The sequence below is a fragment of the Syngnathus scovelli genome, chromosome 18, assembly GCF_024217435.2.
Source record: "Syngnathus scovelli strain Florida chromosome 18, RoL_Ssco_1.2, whole genome shotgun sequence".
Taxonomy (NCBI): domain Eukaryota; kingdom Metazoa; phylum Chordata; class Actinopteri; order Syngnathiformes; family Syngnathidae; genus Syngnathus; species Syngnathus scovelli.
In genome coordinates, this window is record NC_090864.1 from 6,703,272 (window position 1) to 6,730,277 (window position 27,006).

The 27,006-nt window shown below is 50.1% G+C and overlaps 1 protein-coding gene across 3 annotated transcripts in view; it reads left to right on the forward strand.

Annotated features, from left to right (window-relative positions):
* drosha (drosha ribonuclease III) overlaps positions 1-26,879 on the forward strand; it is a 97,558-nt gene extending 70,679 nt beyond the window's left edge. For all 3 annotated transcript variants that reach the window (XM_068648730.1, XM_049749531.2, XM_049749532.2), the window contains 15 exons: positions 1,312-1,450; positions 1,528-1,588; positions 2,167-2,226; positions 3,832-3,931; positions 4,828-4,930; positions 9,767-9,837; positions 13,697-13,741; positions 16,799-16,956; positions 19,568-19,673; positions 20,720-20,861; positions 21,768-21,850; positions 22,931-23,034; positions 23,891-23,983; positions 24,477-24,523; positions 26,567-26,879. In XM_068648730.1, coding sequence (XP_068504831.1) covers positions 1,312-1,450; positions 1,528-1,588; positions 2,167-2,226; positions 3,832-3,931; positions 4,828-4,930; positions 9,767-9,837; positions 13,697-13,741; positions 16,799-16,956; positions 19,568-19,673; positions 20,720-20,861; positions 21,768-21,850; positions 22,931-23,034; positions 23,891-23,983; positions 24,477-24,523; positions 26,567-26,697 — 1,443 coding nt within the window. In that variant the 3' untranslated portion in view covers positions 26,698-26,879. The remainder of the gene's footprint in view (positions 1-1,311; positions 1,451-1,527; positions 1,589-2,166; positions 2,227-3,831; positions 3,932-4,827; positions 4,931-9,766; positions 9,838-13,696; positions 13,742-16,798; positions 16,957-19,567; positions 19,674-20,719; positions 20,862-21,767; positions 21,851-22,930; positions 23,035-23,890; positions 23,984-24,476; positions 24,524-26,566) is intronic.
* The last annotated feature ends 127 nt before the right edge of the window (positions 26,880-27,006 follow it).

The following is a 27,006-nucleotide window of genomic DNA, read 5'->3' on the forward strand; positions in this document are numbered from 1 at the left end:
CTAGATTAATGCTAACACATAATGGGGAATACCGGCTAACAGGCTAACGTATACAACAGTGGTGTCGCAACACATGCAGACAAGCAATAGAACGATACTCGCAGTTTGTTCTCACAAAGGGGGACGTTCCGTGTGAAGGGTGCGAGTAAATATATGACTGACGATGGACCGTCTTGTACCATCTAGTCCACCCGTCGCTCGCCATCCATTCCGATTTTTATTCACACATTTGCCTCGATGGTTAAGTCGAGTGGAACGCGCGTCGGCGGCCTGTCTGTGAAGGACAGCAACGCTTTGAGACGTCGTCCTTAAGTGCAAACAAGGCGCACTGACTGATGTGTTTTGTTTGTGTGAAGCTGTGACATGGCTCGGCGAGGGGGCGGACGGCAACTTGGGACGCAAAAAAAAATATATTTTCAATCGTCAATACAAAACCGAGGCGCCAAACGCATCTGCTCGTCTCGCACGACAACAAATTCCACAGATGTCCAAAAAGTATTTTTTGACATCTGTGGAATTTGTTGTCGTGCGCGTTCACAGTTAGGAAGCAGAAGGACGATCGCGCGCTGCTAAATATTGGAAGCACCCGTGTTTAGCTTTCACATCTACATCTCATTGGAGCTTGAAATTGATCTGAAGTTGTCTGAAAGCAGACATGGGCAGCTGCGGCGGAAGTTGGCCAAATGTAAGATTGATAAATGCTCATCGCATCTTTTTTTAAATCTCACACGCTGGATCGCTTCGGTTTTTGTCGCTGGTGGATAACAAATGAAATTAGGCGGATAAAACACAAGTGCAGTCAGAGCTCAACACCCCAGCAAATTTCTCTTTTCATCCCCATTCTGTGACTCTTCCTGATATTCGACACCGTGCTTGAATTCTTGAATTGCAATGACACGTTTGTGTGTAAAGTGACATTTTCAATCAAGGTAGGTCTCATTTGCCAGAGAAAAAAAAATGGCTTCCGTAGCGAAGCTCAAGCTCCGAAGAGGAAATGAGTCGATTTTTTTTTGCAGCCCGTGTGCTTAAAACTCATTCCTTTGCCATCAGCACATTCGCACGTGTCAAAAAATGGAGCTACAATTTGTTCCATGACTATTTTCTGCCCCCCTGTGTCTTTTTGCATTTCTTTCACAGAAAGCAAGTCGGCTAGCGTTTCTTTTTGACGTGGCTCTCAGAAATGCCGGCTTGTGCGCATATCACGGTTCCCGCCCGTTTCTTTTGTAGACGCTTTCTCCAGCCTCAAAGGGAAACGGAGCGGACTCAAGGCTGGCGTGAACGTAAATTCCTGTTCCTGTTGCTCTTGTTCAGTTGGCCATGACGCATCCCAGTCACCATCTCAACTTTGGGATGAACCCCGACCACGCCCGCAACTCCCTCTCCAACTGCGGCATCCGACAACCCAAATATGGCGACAGGAAGGTTCACCATATGTACATGAGAAAGAAAGGTGAGGCGCTTTGTGGCCTTTATTCCTCCTCCTCCTTTTCCTCGTCCTCCTTGACTGAGCCACCCTGCTGCTTTCAGGAATCAACACTTTGATCAACATCATGTCCCGCCTTGGCCAGGATGACCCTTCCCCCTCCAGGTAGCCCGCCCGCCGCCACACAAATGCGTCTTCACGCTATCGCTAGCCACGGGAACGATCGAATGTAGCCAGCCGCCTCGTGATTAAGATTCCCTGCAGGCCCGCTGAGAGGAAAATTAACTTGTAATCACGGAAGCGCGGGAGATCTCGGGGCAAATGAAATGAACTCGTTTCCAGGACGCGCCGATGCCTGCTCGGGATTACCTTCGCCGCCGAGTTTTGCTTTTGCGCTCGATTGCAAGATTGCAAACAAAAACATTCCAATGAAGCCAAAAAGTCTGCTTCTGGGATTATTTTATTATTATTATTAATTATTATTATTATTATTATATAATATTATATTATTATAATTATTATTATTATTATATTATAATATTATTATTATTAATTATTATTGTAATTATATTATTATTGTTAGAATATTATATATTATATTATTATTATATTTTTAATTTAAGCAACATTTGGGAAGCAGCCAAATTTAGATATTCCACCCACCTGGTAGCAACATTGGAATGCATGTGCTGCTATTCTGGTTGCCTTTTTTTCCACGTTCTCTCTCACCCCCCCGTCTCCAGGATCAATCACAACGAGAGGTTGGAGTTCCTGGGCGACGCCGTGGTGGAGTTCCTCACCAGGTGAGTAGAAGGTTGCGCCGCTGCGCCTGATGGACGCGAGCGCTAATTGAAGTCGAGCTCAATCCCGTCAGCCGTTTTCTTCCCACCGCCTCGGAGCACTCGGCTCCCTCGTTCCTCTCATCGTCTCCGTCTTTGGGTGTCTGTCACAAGTGTTGGAGGTGCGGAGACAGCGATTTCCTGGTAATTGGAAGCCTGGATGGAAGTTCTCCCTCCCCCAAGCACGCGGCAATCTTTTTTTCGACGGCCCCGAAAGCTGTCATGACAACTCGCAATTAGCTGTCGGCAACGCTCAGCGTGTTATTGACTGCGGCCCGTGCGCCACTTAGCCTAGCCCGGGACTAATTATACGTGGACATTATTAATTGAGCGCGCCGCCTACGACCAGAAAGCACCCCACGTCCTCCCCGAGTAGGATTGAACCGCGAGGAACTGATCCGGTCCGGGGCTTTTGTGGCAAAATCAAATCATTTTTCAACAAACCGATGCTCGGAAAAGCCGATTCTTTTGGATTGAATTGAAAAAAGAATGGAATCTGATCTTAAGACTAGAATCGAATCAACGTTAGCAGTGCGAGGCAACAAAATGCACATGGATGAAGGAACCCACATAAGAAATAGTCTTTTTTTTTTTTTTCCTGTGCCGGCTTAAGTGCAGATGGGGGAAAAAATGAAGCATGTCTGATTGGTTCACAGGCTCTCACAAAGAATTGGCCAGCACTCCCCCGTCTTGCCATCGTCTGCCCACGTCTTGGATTGTTAGCCTCGGATGAGACACGCTCAGCCTGCGTTCTGCCTCTCTGAATTATTTATCGGCCTCTTGTCCAGTTAAATGGCTACAGCGGATCCAACCAAATGCCAGCCCCCGCCCCTCCCCCCCCACCCCACACAGCAATCTGCCCCCTCGGCGCTGTCCGGCCAGCGGAATATTCCGCGCATGGGAGCGGCAATGTGGAGCCGGCCCGTGCGCCGCCGCTTCTGTTGCTGCGAGAGGACGCCTTTAAAAGCAGATGATGTAAAATAAATAAGTCGCCCCGCAATATTTGTGAGTAAATATTTTAGAGGAACTAGCGAGTGAAGTTCACTCACAATCTTGGACGAGTTCCTGTGAGCACCCGGGAGCCGATTCATCTTTTGGGAGCTCGTGCGAGTGTTTCGGTTTGAGCTTATTCCAAAAGCGTCCTTCTGCACTAAAGTCATCCGAACTTTCTAATCTCAACAACACGATTCGTTTCAGGCTCTTTGTTTGCCGCTCGAATTTGGGCACGGGAACGCCACCTGCGTTCCTGCGCCGCCATTGATTTCAAATGGCGCAATTAAACGGCTGTTTGTGACTGGGATGAAATCAAAATGACACGCTTCAGCTTTGGCCAACGCCGGCTGCTAATGAAAATGGAAGCGGGCGGCGGCGCAAGCCAGCTGCCAAATCGCTCGCGCGTCCGCTGGCGGGCTCCAAACGGCTCGGGCCTGGAAAGGCCTTGAAAAGTTCAATGAATGATTCATGAGGGAGAAGAACTCATCCGTCCGCCTCCAAATGGCGCTCGACAGTTTTGTGTCCATTGCGAATTCCGAAGAACTAGTTGCTCATCCATGATGTTTGTGTTTGCAGTGTCCACTTGTACTACCTTTTCCCCACTTTGGAAGAAGGAGGCCTGGCCACCTACAGAACAGCCATTGTGCAAAACCAGCACCTGGCCATGCTCGCCAAGGTAAGCCCCCTCCCCCCCCGTTTTTTTCCGCTTTTGGAGTTAAAAGTTAGTTGCTTTGGAGGACGAAACCCCGGGTCCCAGCGGGTCCCCGGAAGTCTTGCGGAAATCGCTTAGGCTTCAAACCTCGGCGACCCCCTCGTCCCTCTTCCTGCTAGCTGAGCTTGCCGAAAGAAAGTACACAACGGTGCGAGGAACCAATTAAAAGGATGCGTCTTTCATGCGGCTCCCCGCCGAATACAAAAGATGCGGCCGTTTGTGTCGGCCTTCACCGCGAGCGCCATCCAGCGCCTCGCCCGTGCCAAGTTGTTGAACACTCGTAATTAAATATCTCTTCCCAAATAATATATGCGTATTTGTCGACACAATTGGACTTGAAAGTGGGGAAGGCGAGGGAACGCGCTCTCAGAGTTGGAGCCTCGGTGGAATGCGGCGCTTGAGTCTCCGGGGGTGGCGTACCCCCGACAGTTATCAGCCGTAATTAAGTGGCACCCTGGCTCTTTGTTTGCACGGCTTGGACTTTGGATGCACTTTAGAGGAAGGCAAGTTGCAGTTTGCAACTTTGCAAAAAATGACATCATCTTGTGTGACCGAGCTCTTTGTCATTTCCACCATCGAAATGAAAACGAAACTAAATAAACGACTTTTTTGTTTTCTGGATCGCTTTAAGGGCCTTGTGAGCAACCTCAGGAGCTGCTTGCTCCTTGCGTGTTTAAAATTGTCTGTCTACATGTGCTGTTCCACCATGTGTGCTCGCTTGAAAGGTTTTGAAACTGCTACGCTAACTGTTAGCATGCCAATAGCATTTTTCATTTCAACCCCTCTTAAAATGGCTAAGCCATTTTGTCTGGCTTGTAAGAAGATTCTATGCCCTCTTTGATTCCAATGTTCCATTCCAGAAACTGGAGTTGGATCGCTTCATGCTCTACGCTCACGGGCCGGACCTGTGCCGGGAGTCGGACCTGCGGCACGCCATGGCCAACTGCTTTGAGGCCCTCATAGGTGAGACATTTCTTGAATGTTTTGAATCAATGTTTTTTTTTTCTTATTAAGAATGTAACAAATATTCTTGATGTAAATGTCAAGGAGAAATATGCACGGTAATCTGCTCCAATTTCAGTCTTTGTTCACTCGTTACAAGCTCCGTCACACGGTGCTGTTGTCTTGATGTCGGATCTTTTTGTTCCCTTTAAAACCTTACTTCCTTTTCGCTATTAAGATTTTTATCTGAGCAGAGGTTCCTGCCGAGGTGTTAGATCCCGGACGCGCTACGGACCTTTATTGACCTCGGGAGATGGCCAACAGCCGGGCGGGCAAGCCCCCTTATCGGCCTTGCTCTGTTGCCTCGCACGCACACGCTTTGTAACTTTGGCGTGCGCCGGTCCCACCGAGCTAAGCCCGGCTCGTGCGGAGCTGCAGCGTCTGCAGCTTTTTCTTATCTTATCTCCATCCTGATTGCCACGCTCGAGAGAGAGCGCGGCGGCTTTCAAGAGATCTTCCTCCTCCTCCTCCTCCCGGTGTCAAGCGGCGGGCGCAAAGTGCTGACTGGCACCGTGGCCCCCCCCCTTGTCGGCCCCGGGGCCCCCGCACTTGTCACAGGTTCATTATCGGCCTAGACAAAGTAGTAATCTATTCTGTCCCGTGGCTGTCGGCGGCGTTCTCATTGTGGCGAGAACGCCGTGCTGGAAGCCTCCTCGCTTTCATCCCCCCCCCCCCCCCCCCCCCCCCCCCCCTTCACCCCCCCCCCCTCCAATTTCAACTTCATAAAAGTGATGAATAAACACGCTGTTCTGAGGGAACCTGCGCGAGGAAAAGTGCTGTCAGAGACACACTGCCAAACAAAAAAACAAAAAAAAAAAAAACGGCAGACGCGAGGAAAAAGTGACGCGCCTTTGAAAGCGTCACTTTCCCCGTCTGATGTCGGCTTTTTTCTCTCGCCGGGACTTTTTTGTCATCTTCATTTCAGTTTTGGCGCTCAAACGGCGGCTTCAAGACCTTGTTAGCAAGCCGTCTCCGACTGGCTTGGCGTTTCTTTTGCGCTCCGGCTCGGCTCGCCTCGTTTCCGGCGCTCTCATCTCGTCTCGACTTTGGCTGTTATTAGCCGAGAGACTGCCATGTCGGCCTCGAGTCACGCTGTCACTGTCGCCGCCCCCCCAAATAACAAAGAACACTTCCCCAAGTCTTGAGCAAGTCGAGCACGCCGCGCTATTTACTTTCCCAGATATCTGAAATGATTTTTAATGGCGGAATCTGCTAAGGTATGTCGCCATGCACGTCGCTGCCCCCTATAGGAGCTCGGCATAACCCGACTGTATGTTAATGACCAAAATTTGAATTCCATTCTACATGATGGACATAATTTCAAATTCCCGCATTGATTTGTCAAGCCCGCCCTGGCTGCCGGGCAAATAACGTGGAGAAGTGGAAACGCGCCTGGCACTTTCCTCCTTTCCGTGTCTGCCCGAATATGACGCAGTCATAACATTCGGAGTTGCCTGGCGGCGCACGCTAACGGCTTAGCGTGCTTGTTTTTTGACCTTTGTTTTATTTGTTTCTTTGGCGCGGTGACCGCTGAACCTGCGCCGCCTTGCAAGTGGCGGATAATCTGCTGCTTTGCATGGGCGCAGTCGAGAGCGCGTCTATCTCCCGAGCCGGCGGCGGGGCAATTCTCTGGCGGAGAGCGAGAGAGCGGCGGCGAAGGAATGGAAAGCAAAGGCATCTGCAATGCAAATGGTTGCCCTGCAACCCTGAATAATTCCAAGTGTTGAATGGAAATCTTGCTTTTCTGATCCTCTGTCATTAACTTGTGCCAGAGTGGGCCATTCTCATTTGGGCTCTTTTGGCCTGCGCACCTCCTCTTCTCGGGCGCCCACTTTACCTCTTTGCTCTGCAGAATGATAACAAAAAAAAAAAGAGAAAAAAAAAACCCACTCGCCGTCTTCATAGAAAGCGCGGCCCTGCTGGTTTGCCTCTCAGGTCCTCCCCCCTGAGAAGCCCGCCGCGGCTTCCTTCCGACTGAAAGGAAACGCAGGCCAGGCGGCGAGCACCAAAAGAGGGCCTCTCTCTGTTTTGATGGCCCTAATTTCCTTGTACAGTTGATCTGCGGATTATACGCCGCCGGCAGCCGTGGGGATGCAGATGGTGAACCTTTTGTGAGGCTCTCTCTAAGCTCTTCCTATTAAAAGAACGCAGGGAAAGGATTATCTCCCGCTCGCTGAATATCAGATCCTCCCCGCACAATGCGCGCGGTGTGTTGGCGGAGCGAGCGCCCTTTCCTTTTGTTAATTGCCGCCATTGCTTTTGAAAAAAAGTTTCTGAAAAGTAAGATGTTTGATGTCGCCCCTTTTGTCGCTCGCTCGCAAAGTTTCTCCAATGTGTTGTTTTCGCCGTCCGTCTGCCGCTTCAGCCCCCGTTGAGCTGAGAGGGAGCTTAATATATTATTTGATGGATTAGAGTCTGAGCGTTTTTGAATAATTCATTCCGGGTTATTAATGTGACTGTCAGCCGCCGGCGCTCGCTACGCCCCCGACGCGCGCATTTTAGTGGTCACGCAAGGCTCTCAGACGTCGCAATTCCGCCGCCGAACATCTCGCGGCCAGACGTGGCTTTCGACAGATGCGGATGTTCGTTAGAGGTTTCAGCCGGCGCCTGGAAAAATTCTTGCTAGCTTCTCACTGACCTCCATCCAACATCCATGCTGCACTTGCTGTACTCTACTGACTTATCTACCCGTTGCTAGCTAGCTAAGCGCACGCATCGGGTTCTTGCCGGACTTCCGAGTGCGCTGCCCCCCAAAATAGGAAGCAAAAGGTGAAAAGTACAAATGAAGAATGTTTAATCTTTGAACATCTTCAGCAATTGTCCTCAAAACAAAGTTGCAAATGTTTATGCTGGAGACATTTGTTTGCTAACGGCACAAGCAGACAGTCGCGACCTGGTCACGTAAGGCAACGCTTCTCGGGTGTTTAAAAGGATTTTTAAATCGGTTGCATATTTCCGCAGCGCACTAATGTCAGGGGAAGTCTTGTGGCGCAAACGCGTGCGGCGCTTTGGCCCGGTCACACCGCTGACGCTGCGCCATCTTAATTGCCGTGGCCGTCGGCAGCCTGCCGGCCCGTCCCGATCGCCTTTAATGATTCCACCGAGTTGTGAAATTTATTGGATGGCTTTGGGGCACCCTTTTTTTTTTTTTCTTGCACCGAGAGCCTCCTTGTCAGGCCCGCTCATGCGTGAATTAACTCCATATCTCGCTTTTTTCATCCAAAGGCTCTTTGATTGACACCAAAAGTGTTGCTTTGAGATTTTTAATACCTTTGCAAACCCTCGCGGGGTCTCTGCTGATTTCTCCCCGTCCCCCTTCTTCCAACTTGCCTCCCCCCCTCCCTCTGGGAGAACTTTTGAAAATGTAATCAGCGGCAAAAACTTTGTGTTTGAATGACTTTGACGCCTCCGTTTGGGAGCTTTCCAAATGCGCCGTGTCATCATATCGTGAAGCGAAGTGCCTCCCGGACACACCCTCATCATCTCGGCCCCTCCCGCACACATTTGGAGTGGGTAGTTAAAAGCCATTGAAACGTCGCCTCCCAGCTGCTCTCCAGAGGCAACATCTGTCACGTAGCAGAAGCAACATCTCAAACTCAACTCTGCACAAACCGCAAATCCCCAGCGCCGGGAAGAAGCCCCGGAGAGCTCGGTGCGCTCGGCCCTCATGCCCTCCCCGGCCGCAATTACACTTGACTCGCGCATCTGAAAGGACTTAAGAGTAAGCTGCCGCACGTGCCGCACGACTATTTATAAAAGCAAAAAATACGATTTTTCCTTTCCAAAACTTCAGTCCCGATCCAATTTTCCAATCAAGAGACCGCAAAGCCGAGGCCGCATGACAATTATGCTTTTCAAGACGGGTGTTGAGCATATTTAGACGACGCGCGCTGACCAAAATGAGTCGTTTCGCCTTTGGCGTTTTCTTGTCTGGCTCCCGGCGACTGACTCATGTCCGGCGTGCAACTCATCGGCAGACTTAATCACATTTGAGCAACATTTGTTCCACGCCGGCGAAGGACGCGGCGTGCACAGGCGCGGGCGGGCGATCGGGCGGGCGTGCGCGCGTCTATTAGCGTTTGCTGTGGTGCCTTTGCCATTTGTTTGCATTTGTTTCTGTGCTTTTGCAGCAAATGGCCCGTTTGCCATCTGAAAGCACTTTCCCTTCCCAGTTGATGAATCCCTCATATGTTTTTGATGTCTTCCATGAAAGCCGCTCGCGCCTTTCCACTCGCCTCATTTATGCGCGTAATAAAAGGGTCCGCGTGATTGTATACCCAATTTGCCAGGTGGTTATTACTTTCCAAATTGAATGAGCCGCCCCGAGTGCGATGCTTGCGAGCGGCGTGCCGCTTAAAGGCACTCTGATAGTTGCAGCCAGTTGAGTCAAAAGAACAAAAGACGCAGAGGAGAGCGAGCCGACTTGCTGCTAGTAAAAAAAAAAAAAAAAGAGCCAGATGCCGCAAATCATTCCCACAGAGAGCCAACGAGAGAGCGAGCGAGAGACGCATTTGTGATGTCGGCCCTGCCGGCAGCGTCGCTGCATTCTGGACCGCTCCTTTTGTCCAATTTATTTTCCCTTCCTCATCTTTTTGGTGTGCTTGGATGTGCACTGCTTGCATAAAAAATGTCTTTTGTTTCCAACGCGGATAAACAAAGCTGTGTGACCTGTTTCAATATTTGTTATAGTTTGGACAAAACCACTGTGTGTGTGTTGGGGGGGGGGGGGGGGGGGTATGATTTCAACAATGTGCCTCTTGATGAAGTTGTCGTGAGAATAACATGTGTTTGACGCAGGTGCCGTTTATTTGGAGGGCGGCTTGGACGAGGCCCGGCAGCTATTCGGACGACTGCTCTTCAACGGCCAGGTGAGGTTGCACGCCCCTTGCTTTTCTCTTCATCTTGTCCGCCATGTTTGCTTTCAATCAAACCCGACGGACAGACGGACGTAGCCCGGTCTAGCTCACCGAACGAACCATCATCAACATTGCGAGTCAAACTTCACAGGGAGATGAAACGTTGCCGCACGCTCCGATTTGTCTGCTCTTATTATTTTAAGCAATCTGTGCTGACATGAAACATGCCTCGTATTTGCATATTTATTTTCAACCGACGCCGTTCGACTGCTGATGCGCTCGGATGAAAAAACAACCAGGCGGCGGAAATATTCGCCACTTTGAGATGGAGATTTCATTTAGCGGGCCCTGCTTTGAGTGGCTTTCAATGCGCTTGTCATTAACGCCACAGCACACCAAAATATTAGGCACGGTCGAGTCTACGTGCCGGAAATGCGGTTGCACGGGGGCGAAAGAAGTAGGACGCCTCCGAATGGTCAGATCGGCCCGCAAAATGGAAAACGCTGATTCGGGTGTTTTCCCAAACACATTTGCATCTTCCTCATAAGAGACCGATTAAAGTTCTGATCAAGTTACCAAACTGGCTTCAGGGGGGCCAAAAAAAAAAAAAAAAAATCCCGGTTGCAAAATTTGTTGAGCAAGCGTTCAAAAGGCAGTTCGTAATGAAGAGAAAGAAATGAAACGGCCAGATCTGGACTTAATAAAAGATGGAATAGAACCTCCGCACGAGTGGATCTCATTAGATGGCGCCTGGCTCGCCAATCTCGCCACTGCTCGCTGCAGATTGCCGCTCGTGGATGCAACGCCCGGCTGCCAAAGTCAAATGAAAAGACAAAAGATTGTCTCAGAAGCAAATAGTTGGTTTTTTTCACCCCCCTCTTCCATTTATCCTCGCTTTCTTGAGCTTCGTTGCCAAACTAAAACATCAAAACAGGAAGGAGCACAAGTCAAAAGTGAAATATAGATGAAGTGCAGCGAGAACATTGCCAGACACCTGCTGGTGTGCGCGCGCAGGTGCGGGTGGGTGCGCACACTCGTCAAATGAATCATTGATGAATTCTTGAGCACTTGCATTTATGTTGGCCACGAATGTTACGGGTCAATTAAAAGACCGCAGCGAATCTCAAGCAGGCACGCGCACGCTAAGACGCAGGCGGCGCGGTCCGGCCCGGTCTTTTGATCCAGACCTGAGAAGATGTTTGACGGAGCACATCAAAAAAAGTTTGAGGACTAAATATTTGAACATCTCACAGCTCCCGAACTACGGGAGGAAAGTGATCATGAATTATGGATCCACAAAAGTCAGAGCAGTTGGAGATGGCTGCAAGGATTCCAAGTCATCAAGGCAAATGTTTCAATTTACCCGGTTCAACTCCCCATCTTCATTATTCTTTTCTGGCTTGACTTTTCTATCCGCACGTTTGAAACTTTCAACGATTCAATCTGCGCCGATTGACGGCGTTATTGTTCCGCTTGCCTCCGCGCTGTCACAAAGGTAATCCCCTTTTTAAAATGGCCGCTTTTAATCTGACGGCGATTAGCTTGAGATTTACCGCGCGCAGCATTTAAAATATATATTTTTAAAAAAAGTCTCTTTAACCTACTTTACTGAGATGCCGTCTTCATTTTGAAACAAAAAACGTGCGTTCAAAAAGCCAGGTGGGACGCTATCGATTATGAATCGTTTTATGTGCTTGCTCGGTTCATAAAAAATCATGTTGTGGAACTTTGAAAGTTTTGCGTTGGCTCCAGCCGGTGGATTGAAATAGCTTGACTTGTAACCCGCAACCCCTCGCCGAATCCTCCCGATGGCCGTCCTGCTGCACAAAGCTGTGAGGAGGAGACAGATGGAGGCGGCGAGCGAACAGGCAAGGCGGCCGGGTGGCACCACGGGTGAGGCGGCAGGGGGAGGGGTTGGTTGGAAGAAGAAGTCGTCCGTCTGCAAGATCTATTGTATTTTTTAAATCATCCCAAACGATTCAGCAGCTCTCATTATTGTGCGTTCAACATGGCGTCACTTTTTTGTTTCCAAACAAATTTTCCGAGGCGCTTCGGTCCGACCTGGACTCTCTTGCTGCTAATATTGCAGAGGAGATGTAAATGCCAGCATGGACTCCTTAGGGAATTCCTTCTGTGGAGGAGCAATCATCATCCTGATGAATTCACTTTGTGCCCATTGGCCAATCTGGCCAAGCTTTCATTAATTCTCACACACACAAGCCGGGAAAGTTTTCTTCGACAACTCTGATGTACTTAATGACACTTGCCGGCTATGCCCCTCAGACATCTTCTCCGTCGGCGCCAAAATCACCTTTAAAGCCGTCTCGGGGGAACATTTAGACGACGGCCACCTGGGAAAAACAAAGTCTTTTTAGTCTTTATGACGGCGCATCATAAAAAAAACATGGCGATATTTTCTTGCGTGCTTACAAACATCTCGTTTGTTTAAAATAGGACTTAACACGAGTGGAAAATTCCAGATTGCGAAATGCTTTGTTCCTGTACGTAGTTTTAAATGTGAGCAGCATTTTAAAAACAATTTACAATAAGTACTCTGCGTTTCGTTCGACCTTGGTGCTCATTTATTAATTACCAACCTTAACATTTGTCCTGTGATAAAAATCGAACATTTGCACAGTCGGAGTGAGAACTTGTCTTTGCTTTTGTAAAACGAAGGCGGGCGGCGTCATCGGCTAGCCATTGTCCCAGCGCATTCCTGTTTCCCAGCCTACGTGGCGACGCAAAATCGTTTTCACCTTGATCATTCGCCAGGTTTTACGTGCTTATCGATCAGCCGGGCTATCTCTTATCAATCGCTCTGCCGCGCTACTATATTTGATGGATTGATTGGCAGCGTGCGGCTCGAGAGCAATTTGTCAGCGAGCGCGGGAACTTGTCAGAGACAAAGTCCGGCCTGCCTGCTCATCCTCGCGTGCGGGCAAGATCTCTGATTAAAGACTTCTTTGATTGAAGCCCGACTCGACACGTAGTCGGCACAGGTAGCGAAATTCCAGCTCCTATTGAAAATACTGTTGAAGCACACACACACACACACACACACACACCCGGACGCTCTTGTTTCTTCCATTTTTTTCGTGTAGTGCGTCTGGCAGCTGCAGATGATTTGTGCACCCGGTAATTACAGCAGTCGCGGGGAGGAAAAAAAAAAAAAGAAAAAAAAAAGAAAACATGTTCTTTCTTAAATCCCCACTCCACGCCGGCTTAGTCATTGTCTGCCTCGTCTTAGCGAACGGCTGTAATTGAAACATTAGGAGTCCGCGCTACCACTTCATTAGGCACACCTACGCAATGGCGTTCCCGTCGCTAAGCCAAGTTTAGCGACTCCCAAGCTAAGTGCCGTTACGGCGTACAAAAAAAAAATCTCAACACGGCATCGTTTTCGCTCTCCCACTCCCCAAAGTTAACCAGCGATGTTCGAAAATTGCGTCCCACCTTTTCGGTTCTCGCGTGGATGCTTGCAACCTGTTTCTCCCTGCCGTTGTCCTTGGCAACAGTCTTACCTCCTCGGCGACTTTTCTTCGGTCTTTGATACGATGTCCGTCGGCGTACCTCCCCTTGCGCTCCCCCACTCCGTTTTTAGTCTCCCGCCCTGACCGGATTTGAAAATGAGCTGGCGAATGCTTTGTTGTGGTTTCGCCCCCACTGGCACCCGCCCACCCATTGCTCCCGACGCTATTGCTCACCTCATCACTTTTGAACCCTCAGAAGGTCATTTCTTGGGATTGACGTATTTCTGATGATTTATTGGCCGTATCCTGCGTCCGCTTTCGACCGAGGCGCCACCTTTCTATAATTTGACGTATTAACACCGGCGAGCCTCCTTTTTAACTTCCTCTTCTTTTCCCTGCAGGACCTGCAGGATGTTTGGCTCCACTACCCGCCGCACCCTCTGCAGGTAACCTCATCCTGCCATTTTTTTCTCTCAATTTGCTTTCCAAAACGTGGCTGTGAGCTCGTGCCGACCCCCGGCTGACATCTGGTCTTCTCTGCCGATATCATGGGTGGCAACCGTCCTGGCTTTTTGCATCATCCGCCACGTCGAGGGTGTTTGTTTTGAAATTAGGATTGGGGAGAGCAGATCAAAGATGCGCTAACGGGATTACAGTCCCGAATGGCGCCGACCCCACGGGGGGCGGCTGGGCCGGGCTTCCTGCTCTCTGATGTGCCGGTGAGGAGCGAGCCTTTCTTTGTATCTCTGCCGAGGCTTGTCTTTAAGCGCCGCGTTCTTCCTTTCATCTCGCCGCCGCGTGCGTTTTTCCGCGCTTGGCCCGGAATAACACGGCCAATCGTGAAAACCGAACATTTCTTCGCCCAAATAATCTCTAAAATGTCAAAAGTTGGTTTCGAAGCCTTGAGAGCCATTTTCAATCTTGGCTGCCGACTTCCAGAGAGTTGCTCGTCCTGTTCCATTTTGTTCCCTCAGATCAACTTCAGCAGCTTGTCTTGTTGCTGAACGAACCGATGATTTATTAAATAATTGATGAAGGCCTCGCCGTGTTTGCGGTTGAACGCGTCCGTACCTGTTATGAGCGCCGAGCAGGCGCGGCCCTCCTCCGGCTCTCGTCGGGAATGAAGCGAGACAGGTGAACGAGGCTTTGCCTTAACGAGCTTTCAGCGCGCGGCCACGGCTGCTCGCCGCGGCGTCAAATTACGCCGTACGTTAGCTTAGCATAGCGACGTGCTCGACGTGTTCGTTCTCATCAACACGTGCAGCTCTCCAGGAGATGATTAGGCGCCGACACGCTTACCTGCGCCGCCTTTCCAAACGTCTCCTTCGTTTTTGGAGGCGCGCAAGCAGCGTCGGAACTTCTCAAACGTGAGTTGAAAATGCTACGGCTTTTTTTTTAGCAAGTTACGATGACATCCTGTCTCAGATTGACTGTCAAGCAGGAGACAGACGGCTTTGACTGTGGGCCAAAAATAGTCGCTCTCCCTTCAGTTTTGATCAAGTGCTTTTTTTTTTTTTTCTCCTCATCATTTCAATGCCGTAATGAAGAGTCTCGGTTTCCACCAAAGTCCTTCAGGTGCAACTAACTGTTGCCGACTGTCACAACAAATCCTGAAGACGAAATGACTCGGAATAAAAATCAATTTAGTGGTTTCACATTCTCTCTGAGGAGATGTTATGAGCCAAAAAGCTCTTCAATTTGTGACTCAGATTTGCGCTCACTCACGAGATGGACTGATTTCATTTTCTGTTAAGACCTTGACGTGGAACTCTTTGCTAAATGCAAACAATAACGTTTTGGCTAACCGGAAATCAACTTGGGCTAAAATTTTATTTATTTGCTCAACTTTTGCGTTTTTCCAAACATCTCTTTTGACGAGTGTTGCATTTTTTGGAGCGTGGCTCCCAGTCTGGCCAGATTCTGGGCTGAGCTGAAAGTGAGGCTTTGAAGCCCTTTCAAAAGTGTCTTTTTTTTTTTTTTTTCCTTCCTTTCCCCATAACTGCCGTTCGCCCCCCTCATCCGTACCTCAGCCAGCGCGTTTGAAGCCTCGGTGCCGGCCATTACCCCGAAGGATAGCCGACGCCCACGAGCGCTGAACTCTTCAGATGTCCTTAGTTGTGATGCATGACATTTCGACGCCTTCCGTTAATTAACCGAGGCTGGAAAAAAAGTGGCGGCAATGAAATGTTTCTTCCGACGTGTCGGAAGTTGGAGTCGTGACATCATTACCGGCAGCGTTCCAATTAAAAATATGCGGTGGGAAAATGAGTCGTGTCGTTTACTCGCAAGTTCCACCTGAAAACAGAAAACCCGAGGATGAGGACGAGGGGAGGCGCCGGGCGGCGTTTTCCTGTCCATGGCAGCACCGCTTTACAGCTAGCGGCTAATGAAGCGAGCCAACAAGGTCGCCAGAGTGTGCCTTCTCGGATGTCTCGGTCAAATTCGCCGTTGTAGCACACCGAGACCAATTAGACGTCTCTCGTAGCCTAATTAACACGCCGGGAATCTTGATAAAAACAAACATGCATATGCATATTTTCTTAGCATATGACTTCTTTTTCTAATGAGTGTGAGCAGCTTGCTTTTCCGTCCAGCGGGCCCCCGGGCCGACGTTAAAGAACAATCCGCAGCGGCGGCCGGCAAAGCGTCCTTTCAAGGCCCACCAAGACTCTGATCTCCTCGCTAACTGAGGCAACGGCCATATTAATGGAGCGCTTGCAGTCCGTGGCTGCGGCCAAAGTGGAAAGGGAACGGTTTGCTACTTAATGAGTAGCAAATTCCATCTGCTGCCGCCGCCGATCTTTGGAGTTTGTTTTGAGGCGGAGGCAAAAAAACACTCGAAGCGGCGCATGTTTGATTTAAGGACACTCGTAGGGGGAATGAAGGCACTGAGGAACTTGCTTCATCGCCGAGTGGTTTGCCCGCTTGTGACGAGACACTTTATGGCCCCGTTGGGGGGGGGGGGGGGGGGGGGGGGGAACTAAACTTGAAGCACAGCAAGATGTGTGATTTGCCGGAAAGGATGCGGGATCCGCGTTGTTCTCTTCTCCCCCTCGTCTTGTAAATAGTAGCTGCCTGATGACTACTGTAGTTTCCGGACTATAAGGCGCACCTAAAAACCTAAAATTTTCTCAAAAGCCGACAGTGCGCCTTATAGTCAGGTGCGTCTTATACATGGACCAAATTTAAACTGGCCCGAAGCATTGTGTCATAAAACCAATCATAAGTGGCCCCCTGAAGACTATGAATCATGACTCAAAAAGACTATGGATCATTATTTTGTGATTATAAAGTAATTTGTTGCGTCTGAAGTTGAAATAAAAAAGATAAAATGGAGAATGATTTGGATTAAAAATCTGACATGATGCATTAATGGTGCGCCTTATAGTCCAGTGCGCCTTATGTAAGGACAACGTTTTAAAATGGGCCATTCATTGAAGGTGCGCCTTATAGTCTGGAAAATACGGTAAGTGTATCTTGTTTGTGGACTTGAACACACCCAGGTCCAGGAGCCCCAGACGGACCGGCAGCTGATCGAGTCCTCGCCCGTCCTGCAGAAGCTGACGGACTTTGAGGAGTCCATCGGCGTGCTGTTCACGCACGTGCGCCTGCTGGCCCGAGCCTTCACGCTGAGGACGGTGGGCTTCAACCACCTCACGCTGTAAGTTGATCTCGCATTGTCATCTCATTCGCTCGCTATAACGGCAGTGTCAACAATTACGATTATTCACCGTTAATGAACATTTCCTGGTAAGATGGAGATTTTTTTTTTTTTTTAAATGATTCAACAAGCACCATCTATGGATTGCACAGCTTGTTGGAAAACTGATAATGAGACGGTCGCAGCTTGTTTGCATCGCAGCGGCTGCTTAAATTGTCGCGCAGTCGTGACTTTGACAGCTAAAAGCAAATTAGCGTTCGCAACACACCTGAAATCTTGACAGACGGCCGCTCTTCTGTTTAATTGCTTGCTTTTTTTTTCCTCCGCTCTGCTACTCTGACGCTACCTGCATCACACCTCGGCGAGATTTACCGCCAGCGAGAACCTCGTGTTTCCAATTTACACGATTATTTTGTGTTCATAGGCTGATTATTTGGCGAGGTGATATGTTCTTAAAATCTCCATTTTTTTTTATTTATTCTTCCACATATAATAGTGTAGTATAAAATAGTTGAAGTAGACAACTGAGACCATGCGGTTGCACAAGTGTGCACACCCTCTTACAACTGGGAGCCACAAATAAAGTGCAGCTGTTCGAACAGGCTTTTCCTGATAATTGTTTGCTTTCGATTAGAAGCCGAAAGATTTGCTGCTGGCCAAACATACCTCACGGCCAACAAGTTCAATCTCGGTTTCATTGCAAACGATTGATTGGAAAACAAAGGTCTTAATGACTTTAATCTGCCTTTCACCATTCTTGCTTGCCAACTCTTACAAGTTTCCTATGAATCCAACACTTTGGCAACAATTCGTGCCATTTTCCGTCTTCCACAGAAAAACAAAATCAGGCTTTGTGAATCGTAAAGTGCGAACGGAGATGGCTCCACTTTGTTTCTTTGTGTTCCTTCACGCTCACTCTGTTGGCCTGAGCTAGGTCGACCTAAATAGAGGAAATTTTCTTGAAGGCTGCGTACCTCCCAAAAGAGCAAAGGTTAGCGTAAAGTGGGTCGAGCCGCAGTGCAGGCGAGCTCAAGATGAAGAAGAAGAGCTAGAGAGGTGAGATGAGACAGCGAGAGGTCAGACAATCAGGTAGGCGGCGGATGCAGAGACGGGACGCCGGCTGACCCGCCGACCTCTCGCCTGGCACAGAGGACAAAGTGACCTTGAAAACGGCCCCGTGGGCAGCTCTTCTTCTTGCCAAGGGTCTTCCGAGCTCACCATCAAGCTCCTTGTTGGCACCCACTCTGATGTTTCTTGCTGCCACCTTCAGGGCTGTGGTGGAACAGCCTGACCCGGGTCTTGGCGGGCCTCTGCCATCTTTTTGGTTCCAATTTATCATCAAAGCTCGTCGTCTTCCTCAGCCAACTTGTAAAAATGGCGACGACTGCGGCGAACCGCCTGCCTTTTCACCGACTTGGTCCTTTTCTTCTTGTTTTTCTCTTCACCCGAGCTGATGAAGGTGTTTCACATCAAAGCGGAAGCGGCGCACTTTCCTCCCATCTCTCCCCTCCAGCTCGCTTCCACATTGAATAAAGGACGAGCGTTGGCGCAGCAAAGCCTTCCTCTCTGACCCCCCCCCCCCCCCTCCCCCCTGGTATGTTGCTGCTGCGCCTTCCTCTCCACTCTACTGGAGACATTTTGGCAAAGTGGTGACAAAGTTCCAAAGCTCAACGTACGGGCCACTCCCTCCGTTCTTGAAAATGCGATATTACTCGAATGAACAACGTAACATTTATCAGTTTGTTTTCCTAAATAAGGCCTTCGCTAATTACAATTGAATAATTACAATTAATAAAGATAAGATCAAAATGGGGCAAACGTGTGGCTAAAAGTGGAAGCCTCGAGGTGATGACGAGGATGAGCGTCAACCTAAAACAAAAATGAAAAACAATTTAAGGCCTGCCACAGTCGCGTCTTGCGTGGCGCGACTCACCGGGGACGTCGATATGATACAAAGTAAATCATTTTGAGCTGTTTTTAATTAAAAAATCATGCCGCCCTTAGGAAAACTCAGTTGATGGTCCTTCCCCCCACCCTCCCCCTTTCTAAAATAATAATGGACATTATCAGACTTAATTAAAGATGTGGCAAGCAAATTGAAGCCTGGGTATTTGTTGTCAGATTCAATAGTTTAAAAAAAAAAAAGGAGGAGTAGAATTATTCATATAAATGCAGAGGGTGCCACATTTGTTTTTCCCGAGGTAAACGGCGGGAACCTCATTTGCGGGGGATTGAATGAATTCCAATTCTGTAACGGAAGTCATTTACATACGATTGACACGGGTACACGCCTAACGGCCGACCCGAGCCTCGCCACCGCTACCTTCGCAGTGTTTTATTGAGCCGAGGCGCATATCCGAGATGGGGAAAAAAACAAAAAGCAAATCGTTCACCATGATTTTCAGCTGCTCCTGATGTGTCTGTCTGGTTGCAGTTTTTGGTGTCCGGCTCACATTTGGACAGCCAACAAGCACTTCTGACATGTTTCTCTCTCTGATGTTAGCTTCCTGTTCCTCTTCCTCCGCATCCTGTTCCTCTCATGCTGGAAAAGTTTGAAGCTAGCCGATTGTCACGCCCGCTCGATGAGTCCCGTTTATGACTCTCGTTTCAGGGGCCACAACCAGAGGATGGAGTTCCTGGGGGATTCCATCATGCAGCTGGTGGCCACCGAGTACCTCTTCATCCACTTCCCCGACCACCACGAGGGACACCTAACTGTAAGTTTGAGTGTCTGTAGCCGCCATGTTTGATGACATCACATACTGCCAGCGACGGTCTGTAGAACTTTCCGTCAGATGTCGGGCGCGGGCGGTTTAGCTCGACAATCGCGTTTTGTCGCCTTTGTCGATCTGCCGACATCTTGTTGCGATGTCGTTGTTCGACTTCCCGTCATTCTTTTTGTTGTCACTCAGGTAAGCGTTCTTCTTCTTCGCCGGCGTGACGTGTTTACTTACCTCGTCAATTGTGGCGGGACAGAAGCCTCCCGAGGTTCGCGCGTCTTTGTCGGCACTTTTTCCCTCGCTGAGACTGTCGAGTGTCTGGCAGATAAAGTCGACACAAAAGCGAGCAATCGCACCTTTTGAAAGGCGCGCGAGGCCATTTTTATGATGCTTCCTTCTTTTTCCGGCGAGCATCAGCGTTTCTCTTTTTGCTTGCGCGACGTCGACTATCAGCTGCGGTGGCGTTTGAAGTGGGCTGAGAGCGGCGGGCGAGCGAGAGCTCTCGTTGGGAGATAGAAAAAGGCGTGACGTCAGCCATGTTGAAAGGCCCGATCGCCACGGCGATCCAGATAAGCTACATCTGAAATGGATTTCAATAAAAGCGCCCATTCAACTAGTGCGAGAGGGAGAGAGAGTGAGCGAGCGAGCTTGACATCATCTCGCATTCTCTTTGCTCCCCCGCCACCTCCCTCCCTCCTTCCCTCCCTCCCCCCCTCCCTCTTGTGTACGCATCTTGCAGCTATATTTAACATGTTTGTGTTTTTTTTTTTTTTTTTTCCTTTTGGGGGCGCACAACACGGCAAAACACGACGCCGTCCGCTCCGCCGCGAGTCAAGCATGCAATATTTACCAGAGCCATGCAAAACATTTACTGGCGAATTACCATTTCTGTCAGTGATGAATTATTTCACGCAAAGAGTTGTTCGACTCTTCCGCTCGCGCACCTTTCCCGATTCAGGAGCCGAGCCGGTCGCAATGTCATTTTGCAACTCCAAACTGGACCAGAGTTGCTTTATCGTAACCCCGCGTGTGTTTTGTGGTAGCTTCTGCGCAGCTCGCTGGTCAACAACCGCACGCAGGCCAAAGTGGCGGAGGAACTGGGCATGCAAGAGTTCGCCATCACCAACGACAAAACCAAGCGGCCCGTGGCGCTCCGGACCAAGACCTTGGCTGACTTGCTGGAGTGTACGTACACACACAGACACACACACAGTTTGCAAGCGGCAACTTTTCTCCATCGTGTGTGGAAGGAAGGCTTTGATGCATTCATTACTCAATTTTTTTTCCCCACTCATCGAGTGCAATTCAAAACGATTTGGCCGGCGCAATAAAGGAGATGCGGCGGGTGATTCACGGACAAATAAGTGCCCAATTTAGGCCGCTGATGAGAAGTGTTGTTTCATTTTTTACCACATGTGAGACTTGCGTCACGTAGACAACGCCGTTGTTAGTTGTCTTGCTTTCCTTTACAATTGCGCAAAAAGAGCAATCACGCTAATGACGCGCTGTCTAAAAATACTTTGTCTTTGGAGTGAGAATAAAATACGGGCGCATCAGCAAACACTTTTTCATCATGCCGTGCCCGAGCTTATTATAGATGTTCTCGCACGGTCCCTGCGAAAGGCGAGGAGAAAGGCCGTCATCGAGCGCCCTGCTGAGAAGCAATCTCTGGGCAAGTACGGCCAGAGAGAAAGTCGCCATCAGCCATGCGGGAAAGGAGGCAAAGAAAACATCTACGAAACTCCCGCCGAGCGGGAAGGAGACCTCACTCGGCTGGGAAAAAGCGGCGTGCACGCGGCCCCGCCTCAAATATTACCCATCGTTCTTCTAATGGCTAAATGCAGCTTCCCTTTCAAGTAGGCCGTACAATCTCACTCCGCTTTGAACTTGGATCGAAATGCTTCAACTTGCTCCGACGTTATCAACAACTACATTCCACCCATCAAAAGTAAAGACAAGCCGTCCTTTGTGGCTCTGTTCCCGTACACCCCCCCCCGGTAGCGGAATCCCACCATCTTTGGCGGGGGCGTCAATTTCCATCTTTGGCAGCGAAAGCCCTGCAAGAAACATCTTTGCCATCTTCTCTTGCAGCTTTCATCGCAGCACTCTACATCGACAAGGACCTGGAATTCGTGCACACCTTCATGAACGTCTGCTTCTTCCCTCGACTGAAGGTGAGCGCCTCGTGATAGCCTTCCACCGCCGGCACCTGATCAATGAGCCGCTGAGAGCGACCAATTGGGTGAGGGGCTTAATGGCGCTGGCCTAATGGCGCGAACATTGACGCACAGGCTCCGTGCGGCGCCCAGATCGCTATTTTAGTCATTCTCGACGGGGATCGCAACGGTGTCGGCAATCTGCTATCGGCTTGTTAGTCGCCTTCCTCGCCATTGATTCACAAGAGTGCTTTGGTGTGCCGTGCGAGACGAGCCCCCCTTTCGTGGGACAAAGTCACATTAAAAAGATATAAGCTGGACGTTGAAAATCCTCAGCTACTCACGTCGCGTTTTGTCCAGACGTTGGGGACCGAGCGCCACGCATGAGCCTCCGACAGTGACACCTCCGCCGCCGTCTCATGCGCCGACCTAATTGCCGTCTCGGCGAGCTTCTCCAGGGAGGAGAATCCCCGATTCTGGACAAAGCCGGCTCCGCATCGCCGTCGCCTCATTTCCACTTCCAAGAGAAAAAGTTGCGCGTTTCATCCAATTTGGGCGGAAAAGAAGGGGCCCGCCCTCTTAATGACTTTTTCATTTTCCCCGCACTTGCGCACGAAGCCAACGTCCGCCGATCTGCCACGTGCCGCCCCCAGAGACCAGGAAGTGGCGAGGAGGAAAAGGGGAAACAAAGTGCGCCGAAGCAACGTCTGAGAGGTTGCGAGCGATAAAGCGAGAGGGCAGGCAGCAGAAGCACTCTTTGTGGGAAATGAAAAGCGGCAGACAGTTGCGGCCTTTTTATGACAAGGCGGCTCGGCTCGGCTGTTAATGGAAGAGCTTTTAGAAGTCCCCCCTGGAGAAGGGAAATGGATCGGGGCGGCACACCTGGGAGCTTCCCGCCCGCTTCCTTCGTATTTCTGGACGCCGATTGGCTTTTGTCTTAAGTAGCCGCCGATTTGTCCCGCGCAAGCGAGAGCGCTTCGCCCGCTTTCGGTTGCGGGGCAGAAATGAAATAAAAGCCTTGGTTATTTCTCGCGTGTGGAAAGCAAGGCCGCCGTGATGAAGCTTTCCCCCCGCTGGCCTCGTGCCGGTGTCTTGCAGGAGTTTATTCTCAATCAGGACTGGAATGACCCCAAGTCGCAGCTGCAGCAGTGCTGCCTGACGCTCAGGACGGAGGGCAAGGAGCCCGACATTCCGCTCTACAAGTAAGACCTCAAAACGCACACAACAAATCTTCAGTGAATTATTCAACAAAACATTTTTTTTTTTTTAAACGGAGCTGCCAAACAAGTACAAGAGGGCTTTTGTGTGATGAAGGTCCCCGTTGCTTTGATAAAACAACACCCCTCCCATCCCTTGGGGGAAAAAGGTCAAGGCGTTGTTTGACGAAACCGACGCTTTCTGAGCGCTGCTGTCAGCGCCGATTTGTTGCCATGGTGATGGACAAACGCGGTTTATGCTCGCTCCGTCAAATTGCATTACGTCAGCTACGAGGCTCCCAAGTTCTGCTTTCAAACTCGGCTCTTGGGGTTTTAAAGCATCGTGAGAGACTCAAGTTTGTTCCTTATTTGAAAAAGAGGGATTTGAACAAGTTTCAAACTCGGGCTTTCGAGCTTTGATTTCGGCCTTCGTCGTGAACAGCCGTTCCAACAAGCGTTATGGCCGCAAAACGACATTCGGGACGTAAAATGTGCTTTTATGGCGACGTTCTGCTTTGAAACAAATACAAAAGCCTTGCTAGTTTTGTGCTGACGCGGCATTTGAATTATTGAGCGAGTGTCATAAGCTACCAGGTTGCATTCGAAATTGATTGCCCGCACTCCTCAAATTAGTCAATTAGGCCTGAATAATTCAGGTGGGCGCGCGGTGCCTGTTTATGCAAATGTTAACATTTCAAACATCGCCTGAGTTTATTTCGTGCAGAAGAAGCAGCGTAGCTGACGACTCTTCTTTTTTTTTTTTCCTCCTCCCGCCGGCGTCTTCACACCTTTCGTGTTGTGTGACGACGGAGCTTGGCTGACCGTGCCCGTTTTGGACTTTGTGTTTTTTTTTTTTTTTCAGGACGCTGCAGACGGTGGGGCCGTCGCACGCGCGCACCTACACCGTGGCCGTCTACTTCAAGGGCGAGCGCATCGGCTGCGGAAAAGGACCCAGGTCAGTCAGTGCAAGCGCCGCGACTTAGCTTGCCTTAGTTTGGAGCCCCGTTTCAAATCCAAGAGCCGTGCTCTTGGAAAGCGGGAAGGATTGCGTAACTCCGCCTCTGAGGTTGAAGGTGAGGACTGGAGACTTACCTCCAACCAACTTCCTCCTTCCCGCCTCCGCCGTCTCCTTCCTAATGGGCCGCAGAGTAAGCGCCGCCGTTTATTACGCCAATTAAGCCCTCGTCGGCCCCGTTCTGCGGGGAGACACGTGAAAATGCACAATGAAAATGAATCGATTCATTATTGATTTGACGTAAATTGCGTTATGGAGAAACGGGAGCGGCGGGCAGATGGCGAGAGCAGCCGGCCCGACTTGGCTTCGTCTTTCCGCCGGGTTCCCGAAAATGCACAAAATCAGCCTTTCGAGACCTGCTGCCATTTTTCACCAGCAAAGAAGAAGCACCTTGTTTACAATCTGCTAAACACCTTCCGTTTTCTTCTTGCAGCATCCAGCAGGCCGAAATGGGAGCTGCCATGGACGCACTTAACAAATGTGAGTTTTTTGGCACACACACACACACACACACACACACCTTTGTTGAATGCGTGTGACATTTTTCAAGTGCCGGTTTAGGCCGTCAAGTTTTTCCAATTTTCCCCAAAAGTCAACGGAGTGTAAATTATTTTGCGATAAGCCATTTTTACTTTCCACTTGCAATCGCGTAGGAAGCATTCCGATATTAATTGGAGACTTTTACTGCATGCATCTTTACGGCTACCTCGGAAGTGAGCAAAGATTTCCGCTGTCCCGTTGGACCGACTTGACCATCCGCGCTCTCGAAAAGATTTCCTGCCTAACAGAGCGCGGCAAGCATGTGATGTCACCCGTTTCATCTTTGTTTGCTTGAATTATTAACACGGCGAGTCGCTAATGAGCTGCTGGTGCACGCGGCCCAAACAGAGGTCAAGGTCTGAGTGGATTTGTCTTGTTAAATGAGGCCTCAAGCCGGGTTTGATTGATGCCGTTTGCCTGCGCTCCCTTCACGCCGTGCGGTCGTTTCAGAGTCGGGCAACGTGGCCACGCTTAAACATGACAGCGTGATATTAGCGCTCGTCATTTAGCAACACCACGCGCAGAAGTAGCCACCCTGCTAAGATTGTTGTTGCGCAATGTTACTGCATCGTTTGAGGCGTCATTTGTCAGGAAAGCGTCTCTAATCAAGGACACGAGTTTCGCTGTCACCGGGGGAGCCGACGTCCGCCTCACCTTACACGCCGGATCGACCCAAACATGGCTGCTCGGCGTATCAGGATTCATTTCCATGTTTTATTTAAACCGCCTGAGTCGGACTCAAGTTTTTCGCCGGCTGACAGGATATGCCACCGCGGCCGTGTCAAAGGTAGAAGACGGGGATGAAGAAGAGGCCGACAGCTGCGGGCTCATTAAACGGACCTTTCTCTATTTTTCGTGCGTGTGCGCGCGCTCAGCCGGTCCACCGGTGGCGCCGCCGAGCCATATCTCGTACTTTGACGGACCGTGTTTTGACGTCTGCTGCCCGCACTCGTCAGGGCGGAATTAAATGTTAACCGGGCCACGGACCGACAGCAACGTGAGCGCAAACAAACGGAGGCGAAAGGCGGACGGACGGCCGGGCGGAGAGCTCCGAAGGCCCGCCGAGAGCAGCGAGCCTCAAAATAGGCGACGGCTGCGAAAAAAACAAAGAGCGGCCTTGTAGGCGAAGCGACGAGCGGCACACTGCGCCAAGAGCGGCGAGCTACGCGAGCTATTCTGGCATCAGGCGAAGGCGTTGGCGCCCGATCGCGGCGAACCCCTCGGGCTCTCTCCGACTTAAGATGCCGTGAAAATCGCACGAGATGCTTAAGCCGCTGCGGTTCACGGCTCGCCCGCTTATTTCACGACAATGCGGCGACGGACGCAAAAGAGGCGGCGTCTCCGTGTCAACCCCGAGGCAGGCGCGTTGGCAGCCAAGCTCTTAATCTGCAGATGAAAGCGGCTGATGTAAGGCCGGCACCGCCGAATCACCGAGACGCGTTTATCGTCTCGGGAATGAAGTACGGCCATTATTTGTTTTGTCAGCAATCAAGCTAGTGGGGGCAACATGGTGCCTCGGTGTTCTTAGGTCCAGCTTTAGAGTCTCAATTCCAGACTTGCCGTGTGGCCTATTTGTCCGTGCGGACTTATTTCCTCGGCGCTCATGTGAGTTGTTGTCAGTCGTCCCAAAAAAAAAAGCTCAGCCGAGTTTCACCTTCACAAGTGGTCACCGACTTGGATGGAAAATCGAAATGTTGGTTCTCTTCGAGAGCACGAAACGCACGCGCAGCTGGCATGACGACATCACGCGGCGAATGAAGAAGTCTTCCCTTGTTAATTAATGATGTCTGACACCAAACAAGCTCGTCTAATTTCACGGCGCCGTCATTAATAAGCAAAGAACAAGGTGGCGGCGCCGCCTCCAATCTTTTTGCTCACTGGACCAAAGTGAGAGCGCCGCTTAACAGCTCTTTCAGATTTTTTTCTTCTTTTTGGCACGTTCCTCTCGGTCACCCTCGTCTCTGTTCTCTCTCGCCGCGGCAGATAACTTCCCGCAGATGGCCCATCAGAAGCGCTTCATCGAGCGCAAGTACCGGCAGGAGCTGAAGGAGATGAGACGCCAGCGCGAGCGCCAGGAGAAGGACGCCGACGAGCCCCACGCCGGCAGGAAGTGAGGCGCCTGGGCCGTGTTTGTTTTGGCGCCCAAATCTGTGAGAAACCCAAAAAGACACGGACACTGCTTTTTCAGCCTATTGCCATTTTTTGCTCAGCAGGAGCGAGCGCAGCCACTACATCCAAACAAATGTTTTTAAGCTTGAATGTGGACGGAAATAAATCCAATGAAGATGTCTGCAAATCAAGTCAATAATTCAAGATGCCGAGAGAAGAAAGTCTTCGAAAAGTTGACTCGCATCTCCGTGACCTCTTGAAAAGGTTTTGACTCACCTTTTTGTTTTTCCACCTATAAGTATTTCAACTAGATC